We start from the raw sequence: 27,094 nt of genomic DNA, 5'->3' as shown, positions 1-27,094 counted from the left end.
AACAGCACTCTCTCTACTGTACATCTTGGGTGTATTTATCTCATTAGCTATACAATCTTCTTTCTTTCTTTCTAAAATTGAATTGTTGGGAAGTGTGCCTGAAAGCTGTCAGTTGCGGTGAGCTCAATTCAATACCATATAGTCAGTCTATCTTCTTTCAGTTTTTGGAAGAATCTTTTTAAAAATCTGCACCCTATAAACACTGTCTATTGACAAGCTTTCCTTGACTGCACTGGGGCTTGCGATGATGTGGTGATGGTTGAACTGGGCTATTATGGACATAATTTTTTTAATGAGAATATAACAATTATTATCAGTCAAATCCAGGTCCCATTAAACCCCGGGAGGAGGGGGGAAAGGGAACTCCCATTAGCTTCATGGCAATCAAGAGTGTGACATGCATGCAGGACTGGAATTAAATAGTTAACAAAGGATATTAGCTAAAATTTCGACATAATTTGAGGTTACCTCCAAGTATACAAGCTGGATTCAGACTGGTTTAGATTATCATTAGTTTTGTCTGAGATGATGTAATGCTACTATACTCATAGACTCCTGAGTGGTTAAGTCCAATGAGCCATATCTGTTAAGTTCTGGAATGACATGGGAAAGAGAGGCATACTATTTCTTGAGAAACTCCCTTTGTGGGTGCCTGAAAACACAGACAGGCTAGCAACAGCTGTTTTTTAGGGGGGAAGGGAGCATTCAAATATGTAAGAATTTTAACTTAATCTTTTGCCATTCTGAATGGAGCCTCGCTAGCTACAATTCTTGTACTGATTGGGCATGATGGATTTATATTTTGCTAACTGTTCTTTGTTGTTCTTTGTGATGGTGATTTTCTCTTTATTTTCTATGATTTGTTGAATGAACTTAGCTTTCATTTAACGTAATTGGAGTTTTTTGTGTGGACTATGAGTGGTAACAATCACTGCTGGGCACCCAGCAGGGAAAGAAACTGATTTGTGACCCCACGAAGGTCAAAGCAGGTTTTAATCAGGAAAGTGCTCACCTGCATTTTCTAAAGCAGTGCTGCTAGGATGTTTTCACAGACCATTGTGGTCATGCAGGAGAGCTGACTGAACTATTCCAGGAGGACTGTACCTATGCTTCATTACATTTCTGTCCCAAATGGTTTAATAACTGATTGGAATAGTTCCATCGTAGCTCTACCTTTTTTCTTTTTTCCCCCTATCTCACTTCTCTTTAGTCCATCTCTTATTGTTCACTCTTTTCCTGTGATGAATACTGTTTCTCTTTGGTTACATTGGTTGTCATTAGCTCTGTCACACTAAACCAGTGCATGGCCAGTGTACCCACACTCAGAATAGGAGGAGACATTGCCTAAGAAAAGGGGAATATAGTAGAGGAGCAATGTAACTTAACAATAGATTTTCTAATCTTCTGCTCTACTGAGAATGTGCCTGTATGTAGTGTTAAAATTCAGCATCTTGTTGCTAGTTTTTTAGTTCTATTTTCTATTCATTTCATAATGATTGGTTTTCTGAGCACTGAGTCAGAAAAATGCACTTTCTAGTTCCTCTGTGGTTATAAACCAGTGATGAATTGAGGAAGAACTGCCAGTAGGTGGCAGCCTAGCACTGCCAAGTTCAGTATTTTTGCAATGTGGGCTTCATGGGCGCTGGAAATAGGCAGTGCCAGGTCTTCCCTTATTTGAAACAGAGATTAATGTAACTTTAAATCATTCCTGATTTTAGTATGTTACATTTATGTAAAAGAGAGAAGGCTAAAAGTGATATTTAATATATTTCCCTTGCTGTCAAAATACTGTATTGGAATGCAGAAATAAATATCTACTGATTTTTTTTTTAAATAGGGAAAAAGAAAAAAAATATGTTTCTTTTTTCTGATATATTTGAGAACAGTTTTTTACTGTAGTATGAAAAAATAAAAAGTGAGTGCTTCTATGCTGAGAGAAAAATGTCCCTATTAAAAAAAAACAATCGTAATGGTTCAAGACCCTAGAGCTACAGTAGTGAGTTTGCAGTGTTATTAATTAATATGGTAGAATACTATTATATGTTTACAAGAACTTCATAAATTTTGCAAAGAAAAACAAATAGCATTCTGAATAAAAACTAAAGGGGAAACCAAATTTGCAAGCTGCAAGTTGAGTCATAGTTACAGGAAAATCAAGATATTACTGTACTCTGTATGCAGTCTTGTATACTATCAAATGTTTCTTGCAAACATAGTAATATGCTGTCTAGCCTCTCTCTCCTCCTGAAATTTACTTCTTTCATACCTCTTTCTGCCACTAATCTCTGTTCTGGTCTGAAAAGGACAAAATATAAAAAACCAATACCATAAAAAGCAACCATATGAAACTAAAAAAATTGTATCATCTGCTTTCCTTAGCAAATAGCATTCATTCTTTTCTTGGCTTTCTTTCCTTTCCATTTGTTTGTTCTTGGATCATTCTTCTTTGATGTAAATTTCAAGCTTCTCCAGGCTGGAACAGAGTCTACACTTCTTACCCACTGACAGGATGAGCAAAGAGGGCAATTACCTCTGGGACTGGTGATTAGAAGCCCCAGAAGTGCCATACAGCACACTCCATGTGCCTTTCAGGGCTCCTTGGGGAGTGGGAGGGATCAGTGTTGCTCTCCTGGTGGTGTCCAGGGCTGGCTGCTGCAGCCCCTTCCCTTCTGCCCATGGCCTCACCATTTCCAAGAGCACAAAGTGGACACATACCTTGTCCAGGGGCCCAGCAAGTCTGTTAGCCCCCCCTCCCTCTGCTACTATTAATGTTTCATTATTTATTTATATTCCACTAGTGCTAGGCACTGTACAAATACACAGCAAAAAGATGGCCCCTGCTCTGTGTCTATAGAATTCATGTACATCGTGATATTTGATATATATGTTCATATTTAATATAGAAGGTGCTATTCACAGACAGTTGGAAGCTTTATTGAGTGAAGTTTAAACTCTTCCCCTCACAGAACTGATGTATGGTTTTACAAACATTGCACAGCTTTATTTCACTTTGTGGATGCAATAATCCCTCATATATGAGTGGAAGAGAGAGACCCCAAAGGTAAAGAGGAAAAGTGATAAAGAGGAAAAGTGATTTTGGAGTCTTCTAATTGAAAGTGCCATATATATATAGAGAGAGAGAGAGAGAGAGAGAGAGCCTTACTAACTATTGATGGGGATAACTCTCTAAATCTGATATAGACCTATTGAACTCATTGAATTTTGTTGAGCTTTATTTGTGTAAATGAGATCAGAAGCAGATCTTATAGTTTGTTTTTTAATCTGGGTATCTCTATAAGATCACTGCTATCTTCCAAATTTCATTTATAGATCTTTATTTTTTTAGTGAGTGCAGTTACTTTGCATAACATTTGTTTTACTTCTGTTAAATTATTCACTGTTTCATATTTGTATGAACCGAGGAATTATTGGTTTGACAATAAATTTGATTTTGTTCCTTTTATTTGGGATTTTCAAGTCAGTTTCTATTGGCTTACCATAGTCCTTATGCAATTTTGAAAAGTACACACCTGAGAGAAATTTTCTATCCCATTTACACTTGCGATGCCTTTATATTGTTATTTCTTTATTGCTATTCTGTTAGAACCATCATTGTGCTAGGCACTGTCCACACACAGATGCAGTACTAATCCTGAAGAGTTTATGGTCTAAAAAGACAAGCAACCTACTAAGGGCTGGAGAGAGAACTATAATTGAATAATATCCATTTGTTATATTAATTAAAATACACACAACTGATATACATATACTTATTAATATACATATACCCGATTACCCCTCAGCCTAGCCCTTACTGGTTAGGCAGTTTTTATAGTGTCACAGGAAAAGTGGTTCTTGATAAGAAAATGGAGGGGTTATAGTGAAATTCAGGAAGGTAGTTTAATTTGTAGTAAATAAAGTTACTCTGGGATTATACCTGTTTAACAATCTATTCTGTCTACATTAGAGATTTGTACTGCCACCCTTGAGCACAGTATCTGAGCACCTTCTACAGAAATTCAATCACTAATAGTGAAATCCCTAATGGACTGCATAGAATCTCTGCCACTTTTCCCTTTTAATTGACATCAGCATCATTCTAGGCTATTATTCTCAAAACAGATTGTTCTTTCTGGGATGGAATACATTAACAAAATTTCCTTTGAGGGAGGAGAGCCTTTTAATTTCTGTTTTTCACAGATGACCAAATACAATATTGAGTTGAGAAGACATCTTTTTCTGTCTTTTTATTTTTTGTTAAGTTTGCGATCATGAAAGTGTCCTGGTTTATAGATAAATCCTATATAATCCATGATGAGTTAGAATTTAAGTAATGCTGCACTAGAGTTTCAACGTCTTGCTCCATTTTGACTAAGGATTTTATAACATGTCTAAGTTTAAATCAAACTGTTCTATCCTCATGGGAAAACTGAAACCCATTCTTAGCTGTAGCTCAGGAATGCTAGCAATGATGGTATTTGGAATGGTCATACAAAATAATGTTTTCTATCATTGCAATATGTAGTCTAACTGATAAATTGCTTTCCTCAAAATGGGACACATCTTTATATAATTTATTTTAAAGATCAGTCCTAATAGAAGAAGGTATATACAGGAAACAAAGTCTATGCATGTACTATAAAACCCTCACCTAAATATGTTGGCAGTTTGGCTACCACAGTAAGTCAGTGAGTTTAAATTAAAACATTAAATGCCATGATATATCGTGTATAGCTAAAAGACCTATGTATTTAAAAATTGCTAAATCAGTTTTAAGCTTTTCAGAGCTGTAAATTCTGGGAAAATTTGTTTCTCCAAATATAGAAAAACAGAGAAATCCAAGTCTCAGAGGAAACATTAATGCTCCACTTAAGCAGTGTTAGCCTTTCATAAGCAGCAAATCTCATTCCTCTCTGGGGAGTCCTGCCTGGAACGTAAGATAACCTATACTTACCCTTGCTTTATTCAGAGAGTCCGTAAAACTCTACAGCTGCAGCTGACAGCAGAATATTTAAATGATTTGAACAGTGTAAATGCCTCGTGTTCATTTAAATAACTGAAAAATTCAATCACTTGAATGCCAATGATTATTCCTATTGGAGTTTACATATTTAAAAAAGACAAGAGTGTCTGAGTCCCTGTGAGAGCATTAAATTGCTATCTAATTAGCAGTTCTAAATTACATATATTTAAAAGATAATTAAAGGTTTGCAGGCTGCTCGAATAACTGGTTGTACATATAAATGAATCACTGAAAATTTGTTAGTAATATGCAAAGGTTTCTTTTATGCTTTGCTTTCAGCTTTGAAGTTAGGTACAACCAAGCTCATGGGTTTAAGTCTGGTAGTGTTAAGATAAAGGCAGATGTTTTTAATTATTTCAACTGAAACCAAGAATAATTATAAGCAGCTGTCAATTTTACATAATCCCAAATATGATCCTGAGAATGCAAATAAAACTGTAAACCTGGGGGGAGGAGGTTTCAGTGAAATGAATCAAATACATGTCACTTTACTAATCAAGTGTAATCCTGCTCAATTGTGATCTAAAATGATGTACTATTCACCCAGTCTTGGTAGGCATGTGACATGAAGCTGTGTTCTGTTTCTTTGGTTCCACCTTCCTCTGTTCTATTTCCATATCATCACTTTAGACGTTTTGCACTATTTGTAAAACACACACATATGTGTATCTTAGAGTATGCAGAATTCTTGAAACAAAGGATGGTATGAAAATTATTTGGTTCTATTACTTGGACAGAGGAATCTTACTGTATAGAGCACATCTATTTCCCCCTAGTATTTCCTTGCTTGAAAAATGAAGGTTATATATTTCGTGCCCTCCCTTCTGCTCCCTCTACAGACATGCCATTTAAAGCAACATGGACACCCTTGTCATTTTTTGCAATATAGCTGGAAATTTTACAGTATGACAGTTTCTCACTGCCAGCTGGCATGAATGATCAATCAAAAATAACTGGTCTTTGTTGCCAACCATAACCTAAGAACTTCTGGATTAAAGTCTTAAATAATAGACTTTGTGTGAGTCTTTCTTTGAAAAGGACAATTCTTTTTCACTTGTAAGAAAGTAAAGAAGTCGTGTTTTCTCAATTTTAATTGTAGGAGTTTTCTTTCACAAGCACTTTTTATGACTGGACATCTCCAAGTGCTCTTCAAATCCAGCGTCCAGCTGAGCTCAGTGAAAAATCTTTCAAAGTCACAAAATAAATGCAGGTCACAGAACCTAGGAACTATAGGAGTCAAATCAGGAACATATAGCTAGGAGGAAATACAAATAAAATAAATGCTGTAAAGGCCAAACAGGAGAGATTTAAATGGAGAAGGTATGCAACTTCACACTAACATCCCAAGGCAGAGTGTTTCAGAAAATTGAAGTGCATATTAACTGAATGATCAGTCCTCTTGCATGGCTTAATGTAGATGGAAGGAACAGGAATGTATGTTTTCAGAAGCAGGGTTTAAAATCCCTCTTCAAACAATACCCCTCAATTCTTCTCCTCCTTAATAATTACTATGTTCACCATTTGCAGAACTGTTTTCTCTAGGTTATTTTATGTTTGTCCTGTCTTATGTAGGCACTTCAGGACAGGAAAATGATCTCATCTATGAACCAAATGCTGAGAAACTTTCATTGTCACTTATTTTCAGTCCCTGCTTGGAAGAACTACCATTAAAATTTGCCATTAGGTGGAGAGAAGGGGAACTCAAGGCGTCTCCACTTACTTTTATGGCCCATGCAAGAGCCTTCCACAGTGCCTTTATTTAGGTGAAGTAAAGGAAGTAGTTCTAAATAAAGCCCTAGTACGAACTACCTGTTAAACCTCATTCCAGGATATTTAAATCCCAGGCTTGATTTGCAACTTCAAATGCCTACATTAGCCTCTCTTGTTCGAACTAGGGAGCTAGTGTAGACATACCCTAAGAGAGTAAGCCTGCAATGACTTGGCTTATGATAAGCCTTTTGTGTAGCTGGAGTTGTGTACTTTAAGCTGACCTTCCTAGTCTAATGTAGAGTAGGCCTAAGTGTATAAAGACAACAGTCATGATACATTTTTCAATTAGTAAATTTATTTCTTTTCACGATTGCTAGCTTTCATGACAGAATTCTTTAGCAAGGCAGACATTTTTTCTGCCTCTGTAGTCCTTGGAATTTGGTCACAAAATACATTTTTTTGCTACAGTTATTTTTCCATTAGGGATTCCTTGCAATATACTGGACCATCAGAGGATACTGTGTCAGTAGTTTACTCTCCTCCTCTACTACCCATTATCCAGATGGAGCATGTATCTACTAAGTTTTCATCATCTTAGACTTGAGATTTGTAGTTGTTAAGATGCCGCTTACTCCCTCATGAATCACATTGCTACACTGTGACTTTATAATTGCATGGCAAGTCATGTTAAATGCAGATGTTGCCTAACCCATAGGGGATTGCTCAGAGGAAAAAAATTAAAGCATAGAATTTAATAAGAGCACATATAAAGAGTTTTATATAGGGCAGCGAAAGAAGTGACTTAAGTCTTCAAGCAGAACACCTCACACATTGTTCATGAATCATCAAGTACTAGAACAGTTTGGTCATACTTCAAATAAAAGACACTGATTAAGATAAAGGTCACACTCATTACCAAAGGAAGTGGTTACCTATTTTATTCAAAAAACAAAAAAACTGAGTTCTAGTGAGAGAGGTTTTTAATTTAAAAGGTGATTAAGAAGAAGTATGGTGTGCTATTAATTTTTTTCCCTTTAATTGCAGATTATAGTCTTCATTTTGAACTAAATGTCATCTCCACACATTTTGCAGTGTCTAAAACTGGATTAACAGCACCCAGTTTAAATCTGGCTCTTTCTTGCATGCTTTGAAAGCAAACTAATGTGGTAGAATTTCTAGTTTCCACGTGTCTATTTTATTAATTTGTTACAGTGTATTACAGAATGAATAATCTTGCAAATGGGTTTGACTCCAGCCATCAATCAGTACTTGTATATTTCAGCAGACAGTGTCAGACACAAATGTAAAGATAGGCTAAATTTAGTAGGATAAGAAAATATATGGATAAATTACATTTTGCAAAGAGATTTTAAAAGAGGTAAATTGACCCCAAGCATTTCTTGCAGTATGTTAAAGCTATGCATAGAGTGATGCTAAATACTAAAATTGAAAACGACCTAGAACAGAGTAGGCAGTTTTGTGAAATTCTAAATATACTAAAGAGTATTATTAGCTGTTCTATAATTAGCCTATCCATCTTCCTGTATTATCCCCAATCCTGCAGATACTTACTATACTTCCTCATACAATAGTCAGATTAGGAAAGTTACACACTTGCACAGGTATTTCCTGGATGGAGTCATTCAGGTCATATCCTTGCTCTAAGAGAGTCAGTGAAAGTTTTTGCATTTTGTCTAGCATAATTATTGTAATATCTAAGGATTCCCCATATCTGCATAGCAACAAGAAATGTATGAGTAACTGATAATTTAGGTGACCAAATCAAAGAATATATAAAAGCTATTCTTTCCACGTTACCCTAACACCAAATTTTTTGAATTTTTTGGTGAAGATGGTGAAAAAGTGAATTTTGAGTCAGATGAAATGTTGTATTAGAAATGTAATGAAATGTTTCATTTCATTTCCAAGTTGTTTAGTTTTTAACATTTTTAATACAATTGAAGTAAAATTCAAAATAATAGGTTCCTTTCTAAAATGTCACAGCAAACTGTTTAAACTCTTTCAGAATTCTGAGGTTCCTTTTGCAACCGAGGGTATGTCTAGACTGCAGGCTTCTTTCGGAAGAAGCTTTTCCGGAAGAGATCTTCAAAAAAAACTTACTCCAAAAGAGAGCATCTACACAGCAAAAGCGCATAGAAAAAGCAATCTGCTTTTTTGAAAGAGAGCGTCCACACTGAATGGACACTATCTCACATTTCAGCTGTGATTACTATGGATGGAGTGGCCACCAGGGCACCCGTGCTTTTTCCTCTTTCCTCTTCTTTTGAAAGAACTCCCTCTTCCCCATCCACACACGCCTTTTTCCAAAAGAGCTCTTTCGGAAAAAGGCTTCTCCATTGTAGAAAGAAGTTTACCAATGTCGGGAAAGCCCCTCTGTTCTTTCAGTTTTTTTCCGAAAGAATGCAATTTCAGTGTGGATATAAGTGAAGTTTTTTAGGAAAAATGGCCATTTTTCAAAAAAACCTCTGCAGTGTAAATATATCCTGAAAGAATTTGGTGACTTCTTCAGAAATTAGCAAAATGCTTGGACGAAATCTGCATTTAGTTCAAAATGTTTGCCCTGCTCTTATCTTGAGTTCCCTTTTAGACCTCAGAAAATTTTCTCTCTTCTTCCTTTTGTGGCAATCAGAAACTTTTTTTTTAGATGTACACTTTTGTTTCTACCGGTGAATTCTGAATTTTTGAACACTTGTCTTTTGACTAATAACAAGTCCCACTCTGCTTAAGTTCACTATATTGCTCATACTTTGTATATGTGTGCTCTCTAGACTCTTTTCCCATCTCCCTTTGATTGCATGTCACTTAAATGAAACATATGAAACCCATAGGGCTGGTATGAAAAAAGTCCATATTATATATGATATAGTTGGGTTGCCTCATATTTGACAGCACAGCTCTATCTTCGGATACATGAACACAGCTTCATTTGTTTTCAGTAAGAGTTCTCACATGTGTGAGAACAGAAAAAAAAAACCAGAAATTCTGAAATGTATGTAAGACTTTGTATACAAGTAGGTTTAGTCCATATCAGAGATGTTACGTTTTAGTTTGCCTTAGGGTATTATACAGTGCATCAGCAGATAGTGCATAAGTTCCCTAGTGCACACTGATGTAATACTGTTGGAAAGCGGACTATATTAACTTATACTAGGGAATTTCTGTTGTGCACCAGCAGCATCCGCATAGGCCAGTTAGTGTGTAAAACATTTGTGCTGATCAGTTACACCCCTCTGGTGCAGATAAGACCTTAAATAAGGATATCCTTATGTCAGCAACCGTTCAGGAGTTATTCCATGTTTGCTACACCCAAATTATCCCACCTCATGTCTAACTATGTAATATTAACTCTCAGGATTTAACAGTCTGTCTGCACATAATTTTTGTCCTGATTTAACTAAGTTAATTTAAAAATAATAATGATTGAGGTAAATTGGTGCAACCTCATAAAGTAGTCACAGTTATACCCATATAAGATGTTTTGATATTATTATAGCGTGCTTTGAAATCCCTGAACAAACACTTTTCTCTTGGTATAACTGCATCCACGTTAGGGGATTACAAACTGAATGTAAAACTGTGCCACAACCAAACCCTACTTGTGAAGTGACTTTAGACTAAGGCTTTCAACAGAGGACCTGGCAAATGTTTGTCTTACTCAAAAAGAGTAATGAGAATGGATTCAGGAAATAATAAGATGTTGTCCTCTCTAAAGTAGTGCCTATGGGAATGATTGGAAGAGTCAAATCACTCTGAGCAAAAATAAAAAGGAAGAGCAGCATTGTGACCAGAGTTTACAATACCACCCCCTCTTCAAAATCTCTGTTTTAAATAGAGTCTGACAACTGATCCCCTGGAAGAAATATGCAGCTTCTCCAGAAGGAATTACTTCTCTGGCATCTCCATTTTCTATATTATTGCGATACTACAAAATGACCATGCATTCAATATCCAGTTCCTTTAATTTAGACTAAAACTCATGAGAATAGAAGTCAGTTTTAATCTTGAAGAAGGAAGCCATCTCCCCTGAAGATTAGCACCACAAAAGTTTTTTGAAAGTTCCTGCCTGTGAAGTCTTGTGTGGAGGAGGGGGCAACATTCCAAATCTGCAAAGTTACAAACTTGATTCCAGAAATGTCCAAGATTTCTGAGTATCTCTGACCACTCTTAGTAGAAAGATTTCTGGGTATTTTTCTTTTTAGCCATAAAAGGATAAAAGGCCTAGAAAATGAGTCATCAACATTTTAAAGCGCACTAACATTGTCACCAAAATGTATGTTTCAAATATGTTCCCATCAATTCACTTAAAACCATGTGGATTAATTTATCCACTTAAAGAGCTGAGAAAATCCCATGTAAAACACTCACTATTGCTCCATGCCTCAAGATGTTCTTAAACAAGTGGGGTTGCTAATTACTGATGTTCAGCAGAGGGCAGAATTTCCTACGTTATAAACACCCCATTTGTCATTAAAGATGTTTACTTAAAATGTGAGATTTACAGAGTAACAATGGCTGTAGTGATAAAAACAATAACTTGCCATTATTAGTATATTGCTTTCTTTCTCCCATTAAATCATTGATAAAATGTAATATCAGCAAATATTAACACCAAGCTTCCCAAGACTCTCAGCTTATCTTGTTTAAAGAGAAACGTGTAAACATTTTGTTGATAAGACTAGGGGAAATATAACTTCCTGTCTGCCTAAAAGCTAGTTTGGGACACTTAGTATAAACTTTGAGATCAAGGCCTTATGCAGTTTCCATGTGGCTACTAATGAAGGGAAGGTATAATTGCTGGGTTGATTATAGAATGAGGCAAAGAGAACAAACTAATGTATTAGTAGTATTACTTTTTCCACATTTCTAAAAGGGTTCTGACAGAGTCATGTGCAGAAAGGACAATTCTGTTTAAAGGAAAGAAATGCATTTTAACACAGGAATCTCATATATATATATATATATATGTATATATGTATATATATATATATATCAGCAGGTTTTTCAGCTCACAGAACCTGTTTGAGCATCGTAGTGCTGCACATTATGCTAATTAAATAACACTGAAAATGTACATTGCATCTAACCAATATTCACCTAGCAACTGTAAATCATTTGGCATTGGATCTTTGTGCACATAAAACATAGTATGCGTAATGTTTACTTAAAAAAAAATTTTTTTTGCATGCTAGTATGAAGAAGGAAAAAAGCGAAGAAAACCCAACTACAGCAGTGTTGATCTTTCTGAGGTTGAGTGGGAAGACAGAGATGATGTGGTAAGTGATTTGTTTTAAGGCCCTGTCAGAAGACATTGTTGTACCCCACTACTGTACCTGATAGCTGTTCAAGTACCACTTACCTGCTCCAGAGATGGTAGTCTTTTTTTTACTTAATTTAGAATTTTATTTACCCTCCTGTTTTGTATTAATTCTTTCTTTCACATAGGTATATTTCTCCCTCTCTTTGTATTGCCTATCTTGTTCCATGCATCCCATTACAAACCTAAGTGGCACTGTGCTGGTCATCAGGAATCAGTACATCCCGTTATCAAATCTAACTGAGAAATCTGGACCAGATTTTACTGCTCTACCTCTTGGGAGGTGTTCTCTTGACTCCTACAAACAAAACTAACTTAAAAAACCAACAAAAACAGATGCCAGAGGCTGTGCTCAGATCACAGAAGCTAGAATTGAGCCCCTATCAATGATTTAATCCTAAAACCTAATTTCAGATTTGAAGAACATCATACAAGTCATTTCCTTCTGTCCTTACCTGATGCTATGTACAATATCTCTCCAAACATTACCAATATTTCTCTATCCATTCTGTAGTTTAGCTTGGGTATATCTACACTGCACCATAGTTTGAAATAAGATACACAATTTGATCTACACAAATAACATATCTTATTTCGATGTTATTTTGAAATAGCTTATTTTGAAATTTGGCACTATTTACTCAGCACTTATTTCAAACTAAATCAGTATTCTAAAACATCCCTTTCTCCTCGTAGAAGGAGGTTTACAGCGATGTCGGAATAGTGAGCCTATTGTATTTCGAAATAGCGGGTGTGTTCAAAAGATGCAGAATACCTCCAGTATCCCAAAATAGTGCTGCAGTGTAGACATAGCCTTTCTGTACCATTCTTGGTTACCTTGCAGGCTTAGTTTTTTTCTGCAATACTGTATCAAAAGCTTTCCTTATGTGTATGTCTATGGTTTAACCTTTGCATGGTCCTTCTGTTACTTCCTCAATAAATCTGATTTGTTAGGCATGGTTTGTTTTGCGTGAATCCATGCTGACTGTCCTTAATTAAATCGTAACTTTCCAGGTGCTCCCCTTTTTGTCCCTGTTACTTAGTTTTTCTCATCATTTCCCCATTGCCATAGATCTTTCCTAGATCCCTTCTCAAATATCAGTAGCTTCTCTTGAGTCCTTCAAACTTCTGGTTTCTAGAGAGGTTTTGAATGCACCCACTGAAGAGTCTCATATTTATTTTGTCTTGCACTTCAAAAATCTGGAATGAATCACATACCCCGTCTCAGGACTTTTGTCAGACTTCGGATGTACTAATTTTTTATCCCTTTTCTGACAAAAGTCTATATTCTCTTTTCTTGGTTGCAAAATATATCAAGTTTCTGCCACTGCCCATCCCCTCCTTTTCTGAATAATGATAATTCATACATGTTTAGCAATATCTTGCTTTCCTGTTGATAGTTTGCATTGGCTATCAAAAGCCTATACTGTCTCCATATTTGAGTTTTCATGCTGACTTTATGTGAAACTTATTTCTTACATCACCTGGTGTATTCTCCTTTGCCTTCAATATGTAGATTTCCTCTTCATGTTTTCATAGTATCAAAATGTTGTGTAATCTTAAATACTTCATGTTTTCTACCTTGACTTTTTTTTTCTTCTTCTTCATTAAATATCATCATACCTAATTTATCTACAGTGAACTGTTTTAAAAATGTATTCCTAATGTACAAGTTTTGTTAGTAGAATGCACGTGCATCCTTTAGACCTTCATGAATTTGTCTTTTTTTTACTATTTTCCTTTTGTCTTTTATTCCTTTTTGATTCCACCCAGTATTTCCTGCATCATTCTATAATTTCTTCTTCTTGGTTTACCAAGGGGCTGTGCCCCCTGCTTGTTACACTTGCCAACCCCCCCTCTGTCCACCACAGCCGGATAATGGCCCTCCCCTCCTACCCATGCAGCAGGAGGAGGGGGCTGCCACCAGCCCTTCCTACAGCCAAATCGGAGCTGGACAGGCAGCCTGCCCCAGGATTGGGGCCAGGGACAGGATGCTCTGGCCAAATGGGGGCTGTGCCCTGATTGTGTAGAGTGTCTGGCTGGGGAGAGGGGACAGGATTAGGAGAGGGTGCAGAAACAGGCTGGGAGCAGGGTATCTGGCCAGCGGGGAGGGAGCAGGATTGGTCTGGGTACAGGGTGTCTGGCTGGGGAAAAAGGGGTAGAGGCAGGGGATGGTGCAGGGTCTCGATAGGGAGGAAGTGCGTGAGGCCCTGTGGGTGCAGGGTCTCGGCATGAGGGGCTGGGGAAGTACTTACTTGTTTTGCATGGCATGACCCCCATGGGCACTGCAGCGGAGGCTTTTGCATAGTACTTCACCCAGCAGAGTGCAATATCAATATATCAACAAAACAAAGGTGTGGGGCCGTGGGAGGGGGGGGAGTAAGAAAGGATCTTCATTTTATCATCATTTTTACGAGGTGGAAGATGGATATGGTTTTTTATATGTTAATTTTAGGGCTTTTGTAAAACCCTACAGGGTTGGGTTTTTTCTCTTGTGGAACTCAAGCTAGTCACTTCTTTTGGAGATATGGTTCTCTTTAAATTCCAATTTAAGGAGTTAAGCTTTAGGTTAATTAGTTTCTGGATGTTTGGGGGAGTGTCAGAAGGGAATTGTCTTTTTTTTCAAGGTGAAATACTTAACTGTGTAAGGAATATTCCTTATAATCTTATACCTTTGAGTAAGATCAGAAATGTGCTGCCAACCATCATGGAGACGCACTCAATGTGCTAATTCTTGGTAGGAAGTTGCATTGTTGCTTCTCTCGTTAGGTAATTAGGGGCTAACCTTAACTATCACTCATGCTTGTGACCATTTTCTTCCCCTTTGAAAAACAGATGCCATGAGTTAGGAAGACCTCACCTGAGTGGTATTCTTTTTTAATCAACAATACAGTAATGTAGGCTATCAGCCATGCCCTGGGCAGTACTGCCAGTTCTGCTCCCCTTTAACGTCCATGGGAACCTTTCCCTTCACTTTACTGAGCACTAGACATCACATGGTATTGAGTGCGGAGGAAGATTTGAGGTGAAAGACGAGCTGGTTTTGTGTCATTGGGAGCAGAGGGTTGGAACAGTGCTTATCACCCTGTTTATAGCTTTGAGATGCTTAGAAGTCATTATCACCACCAAAGGCTATTTTCTTGCTATTTTGGGGCCTGATTGCTCAGTCCAGAGAATTTTACATGAGTAAAACACTGCTGAGAACTATTCCATCAAGCGCGTCCCTACGCTGCCATCCCCAGCTGGGGGAGAATGAAAGGAGACAACAGCATGTGCACGTCCCCGCAAGTCAAATCTGGTGCACAGCCTCGGGGCATTCTCCCCTCCTGCCACAGGAACACAGCACTGGTGCTCTAATCTTGCGGGGGGCATGAAGCTGGAGCACCAGCGGCTGAGCTATGGGATCTGGAGCCTAGCTGCAGGAGCCCAGGAGCAAGCAACGGAGCAGGGAACTGAAGCCTCTTTCTGCCGGAGCCTGGAGCGTAGCAAGGAGCTGCTACTGCACCTTAACTGTCCTGTGGGGGAGCAAGGAGTTAGCAGAGAGTTTAATTTCCTCATTTGTGTTCTCTCTTTAATTGCAATAAGTTTCACACAACTCAGTTAGCGGTGTGCTTGTTTTGTTCAATATGAAAGGATTTCAATTCAAAGGGATTTTACCCAGTGGAACTTAGCTTGGAATCAAGGTTCCCTCTAAGTTTTTCTATCTACGGGCAAAATAAATTTTATGTGCACTACCAATAGAAACACATGCTGTCCACTGTGAGCAGCTGTGGACACTCTACTAATCAACTAGGTGACATCTGAATCTCCACTGGGCGGCCTCCCAAGCGCTCAGCTTACAGGGAACACTGCTTGGAATTCGGGTTTTGTCTGAATATATAACAAAGCCACCGCATTTCAAGATAAAACTGGCAGATGTTCCTCTATGGATCCAATTTTGGGTAGTTCTGTGAGACCCAGGAGACTTGTCATGTGACCAGCAGTCACCAAAATTTCCTTATAAAACCAAACCAAAATCTGTTTTGTGTCTGTCCAGAGACAGCAAAGAGTTTTATTTCAATTTTTGATTAAAAGTTCATGGGGCCCAAAAAAGGTTTGGACTAAACTCGGCTAGTTTTCATTTTTTAATGTTTGAACCTTGAAACAAGCAGATTTTCCCATGGTTTCAGGTTTCGAAAAAACCTAATAGTTTTCATAGTACTACTAATAGATTAAATTGAGCAATAATCTTGTGGATCAGGTCCAGGTTGGCTCCCAACATGTAATAGTAAAAACTAGATGAAAAGCAAGATGAATTAGGTTTGAGGAATACAGCATATGTGACAGGAAATACATGGGCCTGGTACAGTAGCTTTGGACTACTCATCATAACCATCCTGCATCGTATGTGGGTAGGTTGTTTGTCAGGCTGGCCAGAAGAACAGAGTGATTCTTGATGGCTTGGGGAGCGGAAGAGATGAAGTGAAACAGCTGGAAAAGGGGTCAGCTTGGTGACTGACTCATCACCCAGGAATGTCAAATGTTAAAATGTCAGCAGGCTCCCCTCTTATTCATGGAGCAGAATCGGCAGCACCCCTCTCTTCTCCCTCCCCCATTCTGGTGGCAAATATATCAGGTTATTGGCTATATCTGCTGTGGGCATTACACCGGCCACCCTTTTGAGGAGGACTGGGAAGGATTTTTTCCCCTTTCCACCATATTGGCCCAGGTGCAGTTGGAATATTTTACCCTTCCTTCAGGTGGATACTATTCATGTAGAACAGGATAGGTGGTAGGCCATAAGTCACAACTCATTATTTAAGTGTATAGAGGATATTCAGTGCAGATATTCCATGAAAGAAGCCATACAATATTGGATAAATGGCTTGGGCAAAGAACTTGAGAGGTGCTTGGAAACTGAGCAAGCTGGAGGTCATTGAAGACTCCTATGATCAGAATGGCAGGAAGGGATCTGGGTGGAAAATGGTGGGTGAGCTAATAAAGGCACACACCACCTTTGCTCCTGATTAATTATGGGATAAAGCCAGGGAGGATTACCTGCACGGTACATGTTATCTGCTGGGTAGTTCCAGATATCTAATAATAAAGTTACAGCCTGATTAAACCCATATCAAATGTCTCCTCTCCTTCCAGCATAGCCAGACAACCACAGTCTTGGATACTCGTACATAATATATATACATCATAGTAACTCCCTTAAAGGGTTAAATTGAGCAGATTGCAGAATCATTACAATTTATCATCACATACTTAAGTAAATGAATCTCCTTCAAAAGTAATTGCATCAACAGATACCCATTTTGTACAAAAGGGGTGTACAAATATACTAATAAATCATTAGTCACCAAATATTTTCTGAAAAGACAGTATGTGAAATATTGTGAAAAAATGTAATAAACTTCCAAATGCTGGCCTAATGCTTTGGCAGCGCCACCTGTGACTGGAAATGTTCTTGCAGATGTCTCAATATGTGAAAATGCAAAGTGAAACGTATACTTTTATAGACATTTTTGAAACTAACGCCAAAACTGCTATAATTTTATTATGTAATGGAAGAAGGGTGTGTTTTGTGTGTGATATGAATATACACCCCACATATATAAGAGTTACAAATACACAGAAGGATAGAAATATCAAGAAAAGGGGCAGAGGAAGAGCAGTTCAAAATAAGAAAGCACATGAGGAAGGATTCAGAACTAGAGATAAAGGGAATTTTAAGGTTTGGGAGGACTTGATCAAAGTAGTGACCAATTCCAATTTTTATTTAACCTGTCCAATGTCCAAGGAATAGTCAGAAAACTTTGAAATGCATTGATTTGTATTATTTAGGGTTTTTTTAAGGAAATTATTTGTCATTCTCCCAAGAGAGAAAATGTATCTCTTTCTTGGTAATAGTAAGAGTCACTGTGGCTGCTGGGTATTTCATTGGGAAAGGCAATATGCTGCTCAGAAGACCTAGGTTTGATGCTCTTGTTTCTCCCTGTGCCCGACCAATGAGGTGGTGTTTGCTCAAGTTCAAGAAAAACTAAAGAATTAGCTTATTCATACAGCTGCTTGTAATCATGTAGCATATTACTGGCATATTTGACTCCCACAAAACACTTCTGTTGAAGTTGTGTAAAAGAATTTCTTACTAGTTACCACTTTGACTTAATGATTTCACAGTTTTCCAAGCGCATTAAATGATCTCATACTTTAGCATTGAGATTGTGTTGGGGGAGAGACATCATAATACCTGGTTCTTATATAGTGTTTTAGCAGCTCTCTAAGCATTTCCCAATATTTAATATATTTATCTTCCCCCAAATCCCTGTGAATAGATTTGTAGATGGTAGACTGAGATGTGGAGAAGCTAAGTGACTTACCTAGATTCAAACTGGAAGTGTGTGGTAGAACAGGTATTTCAACCTTCGTCTCCCAAGTCCTAGGCTAATACTCTAACCACTGGACCTTCCTTCATCTCTCAATAGAACAGGAAGACACATAATAAAAGGTATATTTTGTAATGCTATATATATATATATATTAGTAGACAGCTGTTAACTGAAACAGAGCTTGTTCTGCTCCAAGCTTTGCCTTTGGTGCAGGGATTTGTTTATAAACAGAGGGAGGCAGGTGATTAAGAGAACAAAAGGCTAGTAATTCCATTAATTGAAGGATCCTTAGATGATCATGAAAACATTGCTAGGCATTCCACTTAAGAGACAAGGATAAAAAGGTGGGAATAAATACTGGTGTGCTCAGAGGTCTGTACTGGGACCAGTGCTGTTCAACTTATTCCTAAATTATCTTAAAAAGGGGGTAAACAGTGAGATGGCACTCAAGAAAGAGTTCTTGGAATCATTGTGGATAGTTCCTTGAAGACATCTTGAAAATGTCAATGGCAATCTAAAAAGCTAACTGAATATTGGGAATCATTAGAAAAGGAATAAATAATAAGACATAAAATATATTACCTTTATATGAAGTCATGGTATGCTGACATCTTGAATATTACATGAAGATCTGGTCACCTCATCTAAACAAATACATATATGCTGGATTTGGAAGAGGAACAGAGAAGGGCAACAGAAATGATTAGGGATGAGAAACAGTTTCCAGATTAGGAGAGGTTAAAAAGGCTGGGACTTTTCAACCTGGTGTAGGAGGGGTGATACTAAAAGGTGTAGGAGGGGGGATATGTTAGAGTTCTAGAAAATCATGAATGGTATGGAAAATAGAATAAGGAAGAGTTATTTACTCTTTCGCTAACATAACACTGGGGCTACGTCTAGACTGGCATGATTTTCCGCAAATGCTTTTAATGGAAAAGTTTTCCGTTAAAAGCATTTGTGGAAAAGCGTGTCTAGATTGGCACGGATGCTTTTCTGCAAAAAAGCCCCGATCGCCATTTTTGCGATCGGGGCTTTTTTGCGCAAAACAAATCTGAGCTGTCTACACTGGCCCTTTTGCGCAAAAGCTTTGCGCAAAAGGACTTTTGCCCGAACGGGAGCAGCATAGAATTTCTGCAAGAAGCACTGATTTCAGACAGTAGGAAGTCAGTGTTCTTGCGGAAATTCAAGTGGCCAGTGTAGACAGCTGGCAAGTTTTTCCGCAAAAGCAGCTGCTTTTGCGGAAAAACTTGCCAATCTAGACACAGCCCACAAGGTCACCCAATTAATTTTAAAGGCAGCAGATTTAAAACAAACAAAATACATTATTTCTTCATGGCCAACCTGTGAAACTCTTTGCCAGGGGATGATGGAAAAGACCAAACTATAACAGAGCTCCAATAAGAATGTCATAAGTTCAAGGAGGATAGGTCCACTAATAGCTACTAGCCAGGATGAGCAGTGATGGTGTCCCTAGCCTGTTTACCAGAAGCTGGGAATGGGGGATGGAGATGGATCACATGATGATTGCCTGTTCTGTTCATTCTTTCTGAAGCATCTAGAATTGACCATTATTAGAAGACAGGATACTGGGCTAGATGGACCATTGGTCTGACCCAATATGGCCATCCTGATGTTCTTATATAGGCCATCCTGATGTTCTTGCTGTAATCCAATAGGCCCTCGCTTCCCTCCCAGAGCTGAAAGAGCACCCAGGAGTTCTGATAGTGTCTTTCTCTTTCCACAGACTTAGCTATGAAGTAAAAATATACATTATATTTTTAAGCCTAACCAGTGTCCCTTAAGTGATTTACCATTAGATATCATTATATGTTAGTATTAGAGATGAATGAGTCTAATAGTTATTGAATCTTCTTTCTTTTACACAGGAATTAGATACAGTGCTCTACCAGCTAATTGCTAAATTATCTGTAAAAAAACTCTAGAATTTTCAAATGTCTTTGTAGCTCCTGGAAAAAGATGGCGTGTGTATGTGAGAGAGATGGTGGACAGGGTTCCCCCCCCCCTTCCTTTCCCCACACACACACCATTTTCTGCTTGGCTTGAACTGAGCATACTCAGGGTATGTCTACCCTACAGAGTTTTTTCCGGAAAAGCGGCCATTTTTCTAAAAATCTTCAATAACGTCCTCACTGCAATTGAAAGAAAATCAAAAGAACAGAGATTTTTTCCTGGCATTGGTAATCCTTTTTCTACGAGGAAGAGGCCTTTTTCTAAAAGAGCTCTTTCGGAAAAAGGCATGCGTGGATGGGAAAGAGGGGTTTTTTTCCGAAAGAGGCAGCCTCCAGGAAAAAGCACAGGTGCCCTGGTGGCCATTCCGTCTGTAGTAATCACAGTTTAAATGCGAGATAGCGTCCAATCAATGTGGACACTATTTTTGGAAAAAGCAGATCACTTTTTCGATGTGCTTTTGCAGTGTGGACGCTCCCTTTCAGAAGATTTTTTGGAAAATCTCTTCTGGAAAAACTTCCGAAAGAAGCCTGCAGTCTAGACGTAGCCTCAGTAACACTGCTGAAGCTGCTGTCCTCAGTCTGCCCCTTCCATGCCCTCACTGTGCTTCCCCACTATTGTGGCATGTACTGATCCTCCCGCCCCCACCCCTCTCCACACAAATCTGAAAAGACAACCCTGCCTGTGGCCTAACGAGGAGAGGGTAGCAAAGCTGAATTTAGTATTTCAGTAGCTACAAGCAAACAGATTTGGTGGAGGTATTTTTTCATTAATTATTTTCCCGAGTTACAAGAGTCACTATTTTGATCTTATTGACACAGCATTAGGAATAGAAATCCTTACCATATTTTCTTGGAATAAAGGAAATATGGTTCTTTCCAATGATGTTTTGGAATTTCATGATGGCAAAGACAAGAATAGTTGCAATCTGGAAATGGAACTTTTCTTTTAATTAACTTACTTAAAATTCTTTTACTATAAAGTGTGTGTGTGTGTATTTTGGGAATGGGGGAGTTTGAATTATGTTTTCAGTGTCTATTCCCATCTAAGTTTGTACTTGTGTTTTATACTCAAGAACAGAGATGACACTGCAGAAGAGCTAAGAAACCAGGTTATAAATCCAAGAAGTGTACTTGCAGAAAGCAAATAAATAAAGACAAGTAAAATGCTAAATGCCATATGCAGACTTGATCATAAACGCTGCTAGAGTTTTGAAGACCCTATTAGTAAATCTGTGACTTGCCTGAGGTTTGTGGGAGGAATGGGCCCTAGATAACTGCAGGCACCATGAAGGGGGGAAAATGAAAAACATGTTAAAGATAAATGGAACAGTTCTTTAAATGTTAGAAAGTAGATTGTTAATTAAGACCAGGTCTCCAAGTCCAAAACCACAAAAGCTAAAATGGGAAAATACTTCCAGAATTGCCTATTATGTATTGTTAGAAAACTACAGTAAAATATATGCTTTATTTTATACATGCCTCCAGCTAAAAATTATTCTTTTACACTCACTAACAGGAAAGTAAGAATGTGAACTCAAATCTATACAGCCTCGAATTACATTTAAAGAGCACAAACACTGCAGTTTTTGATAGGCCAGTCATGCTCAACTTCTTTTCATAAAAATAAAAATAGATATTTCACTGACAAGATTTGGCAGCCTCTGATCACTTTAACAAACTAGAAAAGCCTGAATAGCACCTTGATAGGACCATATTTGCAAATGTTCATTGAAATCTGTCCCCATTGCCAAATCTGTCATATATGCCACTGATGAAGAAAAGGGATGGATGTTACTATAACACTATGTTCAGTATTGTTTCCAAATATTGTAAATAGCCATGATTTAAGAGAGGTTGAAATGCTCATTTCATAACATGCTTCTGCATGAATTTATTTTATTGTTCCTTACAGAACATATTTTAGTGTAAGAACTGTTTTGCCACATAAAATATAATACTATATCTGAAAATATGGTACCTAATCTGCAGAGTGAGCAAGAATAAAGAAGTAATTAGTGGGAATCTATAATGAAAATTAAGTTTTTGAAGTATTTATAACAAATATTGTTACTGTATTCAACAAAAATATCTACAAGCATGACAGTATGTTAACTTAAAATATATCATAAATATACCTTTCTGAAGTTCTCTGGGTCTGTGCCATTAATTAAAAAATAACAAGCTAAGGAAGTGGGATTCTCCTAATTTTAAACCAGAAAATAACCAAATACAACTTCGCCTTGAATCATCCCTTAGAATATATGCCAGCTATTTATGCCAAATTATCTATCTATTTGACCTTGTATTTAGCCATGACACTGCTGAGTATCTTTCCCAGACCTGAGAAAGAGCTCCGTGTAGCTTGAAAGCTTGTCTCGCTCACCAATATAATTTGGTGCAATAAATTATATTATCTCACCTACTATCCTGGGATTGACACGGCTATGACACTGCATACAAATACAAAATATACACCCAGAAAATACCAGTGTTACTCCCAAATAGCAGCTCTCACCATATTTTCCCCTTGACAAAAATCTGTGTAAGTAGATAAGTTCAAAATTTTGGAGCTAATGGCCTATTTCAAATAAATGGGTAGAAAATTACAAAGCTAAGGGCTCCTCAAACAAGTGCCTTGTTATTGGTTCCTCTTTTACATTGAGGGGGCTCTAACCTACACAGTCAAAAATGCTGCAACAGCATGGTACCTCAAGAAGGCATTCTTAAGCCATTTAGGACTTTATAGGTAAAAATCTATACTGTAAACTCTACACAGACTCCATGAGGCAGCCAGAACAGATCACAGGTCATTGCTGTTGGGTGTTCCTGGTAAGCCACCCTGTTTACCATGTGGACTGTCCCATTCTGTGCCTGTTTCTCAGTTGATTTAAGGTGTTGCCTAATGTAGCACACCAAATAGAAGTTGAAAGCAAAATGAAATAGCTGTAGTTATTCTTTAGTTATTCTTTAGTTATTCTATTGCCATTGTGTGGCTTGTTGACATAACCGAATCACAGATTATCCTCCCTCTCCCCTCCACTAAACTGGCTTATCATAACACCTCTAACAGACACACTTATTGGCAGTGCAGCGGTAATTACTGAAAAACTGTGTTCTAACCATAAGAAAACCAAGAAAAGCTGTGACCAAATGAAAATATTTGGGAACTTTGGGATGTGAAAATTACTAGGAAAGTGACAAAAATGTGTCTTTCATTTCAGCTTCGAAATGCAATGGTGAATCGGAAAACGGGGAAATTTTCAATGGAAGTGAAGAAGACAGTGGACAAAGGGGTACAATCTATAACATTATTTTCCTGCTAAATGTAAAGCAAGTAGATGTTTAAATAATCTTTGAAGATTATTCAGAAACTATATATTTCACTAAGATCATTTTTCTCCTGCTTTAATAATCTTGAGCCACTCATGTACCTTGTACATCATTATTAACCTTATCACAAACTAACCATTTACTCTTTTACAAATTACTCATAGCAAACTAACCTTGTTTTCTTTTCTCTGACTTTCTTGTTCTGAATCTAGAAACGGGTATTGGTGATGACAAATGACTACTATTATACAGACATCAAGGGTACTCCTTTCAGGTAGAGCTGACCATAATAAATGGACATTTCATCAGATTCATTGTACTTGCATTTGTACAAACCTAGTGAGCTTATTAAAAGCTCATCAGTAAGAACTCACAATAAAATATTCCTGGACAATGCAGAAAAGAGGCTTTCCAGCATTCCTTTCAGCTTTTCCAGGGATGGAAAGTTTGTGCAAGCTCACATAGGCAAACTCACTGTGTTTGTCATGGCTTACGTTTCATTAAAAAAATATTCAGTTGAGGTTTACATTGAACTAGAGGTTTTTGCAAGTACTCAGAGAGCTATAAATACTATAATCCATTTAACTAACTACATATTGAGTCCCATTTTGACTTTTTTCCACAACAGAAATGCAATATAAATGGAGGTAGTATTTCACTTCCCATCTGAGGTTTTTATATTTTGTTTCTCTGAACTATCTTCAGTGTATTTGTACAACTAAAACTGAATAAGCCAACCATATTATTTTGGCATGTGTTTGGCAAAAATGGCAAGGAATCACTAACTGAATGCCCAAATTGAATTAGAAATAATCAATAACAGTATATTTACTGTACCCTATGTTCAAAGAGGGAAGTTAATACAGTAATTGCAGAACTCTACTGAAATACTCCTGTGAGCCTGGCCACCTTTCTCATGAATATGACTGTCATGATATCGAAGAGGGGAAGGGACGTTTAAGGTTTCCTCACATGCACCTCGTCATTCCTGAACCATCAAGTGTAGCATGGTAGATTGCCTTAAAAAAACAGATTACTTAATTTTTTCAAAACTTTAAGTGGAGCTCAATAAAGTCAACAAAGAAAATATAAACATAGGCGAAAATGTGAGCAACAGAAAAATTACATTGAGAATTTCTTCCTAACACCATTACCATGTTCTGATTTTTTTTTCCTTTCACCATCTCCATTGGCTCACACTCTTTGTAAAAGGGTTAATTTCTCAATTGCTTAGTCTGATTTGCAGTCGTCTTGAGAACTTGGATGAAGAATGAGCATGCTGGGTGAATAGTTATTTGCTTAGAGGGTCGTATTTGTTCATTTGCCAAAGAAGGAATGGTTTGCTGCACCTCTGTGCACACATACATACAGCCAATTGCTGCTGGCACATCAAACCCCAAATGACATTCAAGTAGTTACTTGAACAATAAATATAATCAGTGGTGTTTTGGAAACAGTTTTAAAAATTGTGCACAGTATATGAACTAGAATTGTTAGTGAGACATAATAGTTCTCAGTCACTGCTTTTTGTGCCACAGATTTCAAGGTCTGCTTTATTTCTCTGCACAGTTTAGGTGTGGCTCTCTCTAGAGGACATGGCAAATATTTCTTCAGAGGCAACGTAACTATAGAAGAAGGTAAGATACCATTTACCCTTCTGTGACACTTACACAATAGTTTATTGTTGATCTTTAGTGGGCCTAAAGTTTGTGCATCTCTCAAGTGCAGATTCCCTAGGGGGATTAGAACATTTCTGATATTCTTGACATTTAAACATTTTAATATGAGATGTAGTCAAAATGTGCTTATGAATATTCTTTTCTGGAAGTCTCCCATTCTGAAGAATTAATCAAAGGCTTGTGTTTGCTGTTAATAATCCTTACAGAAGAAACTTTATGCTAATTTCTGAATCAATATAATGGATGCATTTAAAGCAGCGTTTTGCTAGGCACAAACTACATCATAGTAAGTCCTATCACCACACAATTTGTAGCCAGTCTATATTAATCAGTTTAGAACAGACTGCTTTTGGTTTTGATGTTTTGCTTGCTTTTTATTAGCTAAACTAAAAGAAAAGAATACTTTTTTCTGGAGTTTAAATTTTTGATAAATGCATTAGTGAACTGCACAAAAGAATTAAAATGGGGACCAAACTGTTTTCCTGCAAGGATAAATTGGGTGAGCAGCGTCAGCTGTGTGGAGATGAGGTCAGGTATGGCAGTGTGTGGAACTGGACCTGTATGGAATAACAGTGTATAATGGCTGCAGCTGTATGATGGTCATTCACAATGGAGGAGCCTTGTGCTGAGAGAGTGCAGAGAGAATTTACACTGATGGCTCCAAATACTTAGTGTTGTATGAAAAAAAAGGGTAAAAAAAGGAATGTTTGCTGCTTAGGGTTCAGGCTTGCAGAAAAAAACACTGAAGAGAGCTGAATTCAATTCCTAGCTGAGCCGCAGACTTTCTCTGAGACCCCAGACAAATCTGTTCATTTTTGTGGGTATAATTGCCTGTCTATAGATTGTGGACAATAATTCTTCCTTGCCTCACAGAGTAGTTGTGAAAGTAAAGAAATGAATGTTTTAAGGGACACAGATACCATAAGAGCACCAAGAAAGAGAGTGAGAGCATAGTGTGAACATTATACTTTTTCACTGAGCTGTTCCCAACACACCTCTGGCATTCATCCAGTGCCACATCTCAGCATGCGTGTTTGACATTTGCTCTTGGATGTCTCATAATTAAGGCTAATATTTTGTCATGGATATATTTTAAATAAAAATCACAGGCAATACAGAAAAATTCACAGAAGCCCATGACCTGTTTATGGCTTTTACTAAAAATACCCCTGACAAAATGAGGAGATCAACTGTGGGCTCCCCACACCACGTACAGAAGTTGGGCAACTGTGTGGATTGCTCTGAGTTCTGCATCACCATTCTCCCTCGTCCCCCATCATGGGGGCTTGAAGCTTCAAGGTACCTTAACTTGCCTCTGGTGGCTTGGAACTCCAAGGGGCCCCACTGGCGATTGGTGGTTTACAGCTCCGTCTGTACCCCCCACCTCCTGTGGCAGCTGGAAGCTTCAGAATTTGCCCACTGCTTGCAGTGATTCAGGGTTTCTGGCCCCCTTGCAGGCACAAACAGCTCAGAGTTGCGGGTCTCCCTTGCCATCCTCAGGAATTGCAGGGGGTGGGGAATCCTGCAGCTTATGAGTCTCACTGAGGATGGTAATATTGTCCAGATGGATGAATAAGGCTACAATTTTTTTCATGAAATTAGTGGAAGTCAAGAATCCTGCATCTGCTGTCGCATCAGATTCAAGCTGTTTGTCCCCACTTTCAAAACTCTGT

The 27,094-nt window shown here is 37.8% G+C and overlaps 1 protein-coding gene across 3 annotated transcripts in view; it reads left to right on the top strand.

Moving 5' to 3' along the window:
• Positions 1-27,094, top strand: part of CACNA2D3 (calcium voltage-gated channel auxiliary subunit alpha2delta 3) — a 755,257-nt gene that overhangs the window by 578,742 nt on the left and 149,421 nt on the right. For all 3 annotated transcript variants that reach the window (XR_001368709.3, XM_075938900.1, XM_075938901.1), the window contains exons 18-21: positions 11,944-12,027; positions 23,634-23,705; positions 23,955-24,016; positions 25,312-25,379. Coding sequence is in view for 2 of the 3 variants with exons in the window: in XM_075938900.1 (XP_075795015.1) it covers positions 11,944-12,027; positions 23,634-23,705; positions 23,955-24,016; positions 25,312-25,379 (286 nt within the window). In the remaining variant the exon portion in view is untranslated. The remainder of the gene's footprint in view (positions 1-11,943; positions 12,028-23,633; positions 23,706-23,954; positions 24,017-25,311; positions 25,380-27,094) is intronic.

This window comes from Pelodiscus sinensis, chromosome 11 (genome assembly GCF_049634645.1).
Source record: "Pelodiscus sinensis isolate JC-2024 chromosome 11, ASM4963464v1, whole genome shotgun sequence".
Taxonomy (NCBI): domain Eukaryota; kingdom Metazoa; phylum Chordata; order Testudines; family Trionychidae; genus Pelodiscus; species Pelodiscus sinensis.
This window is presented reverse-complemented; position numbering and strand designations above follow the sequence as displayed.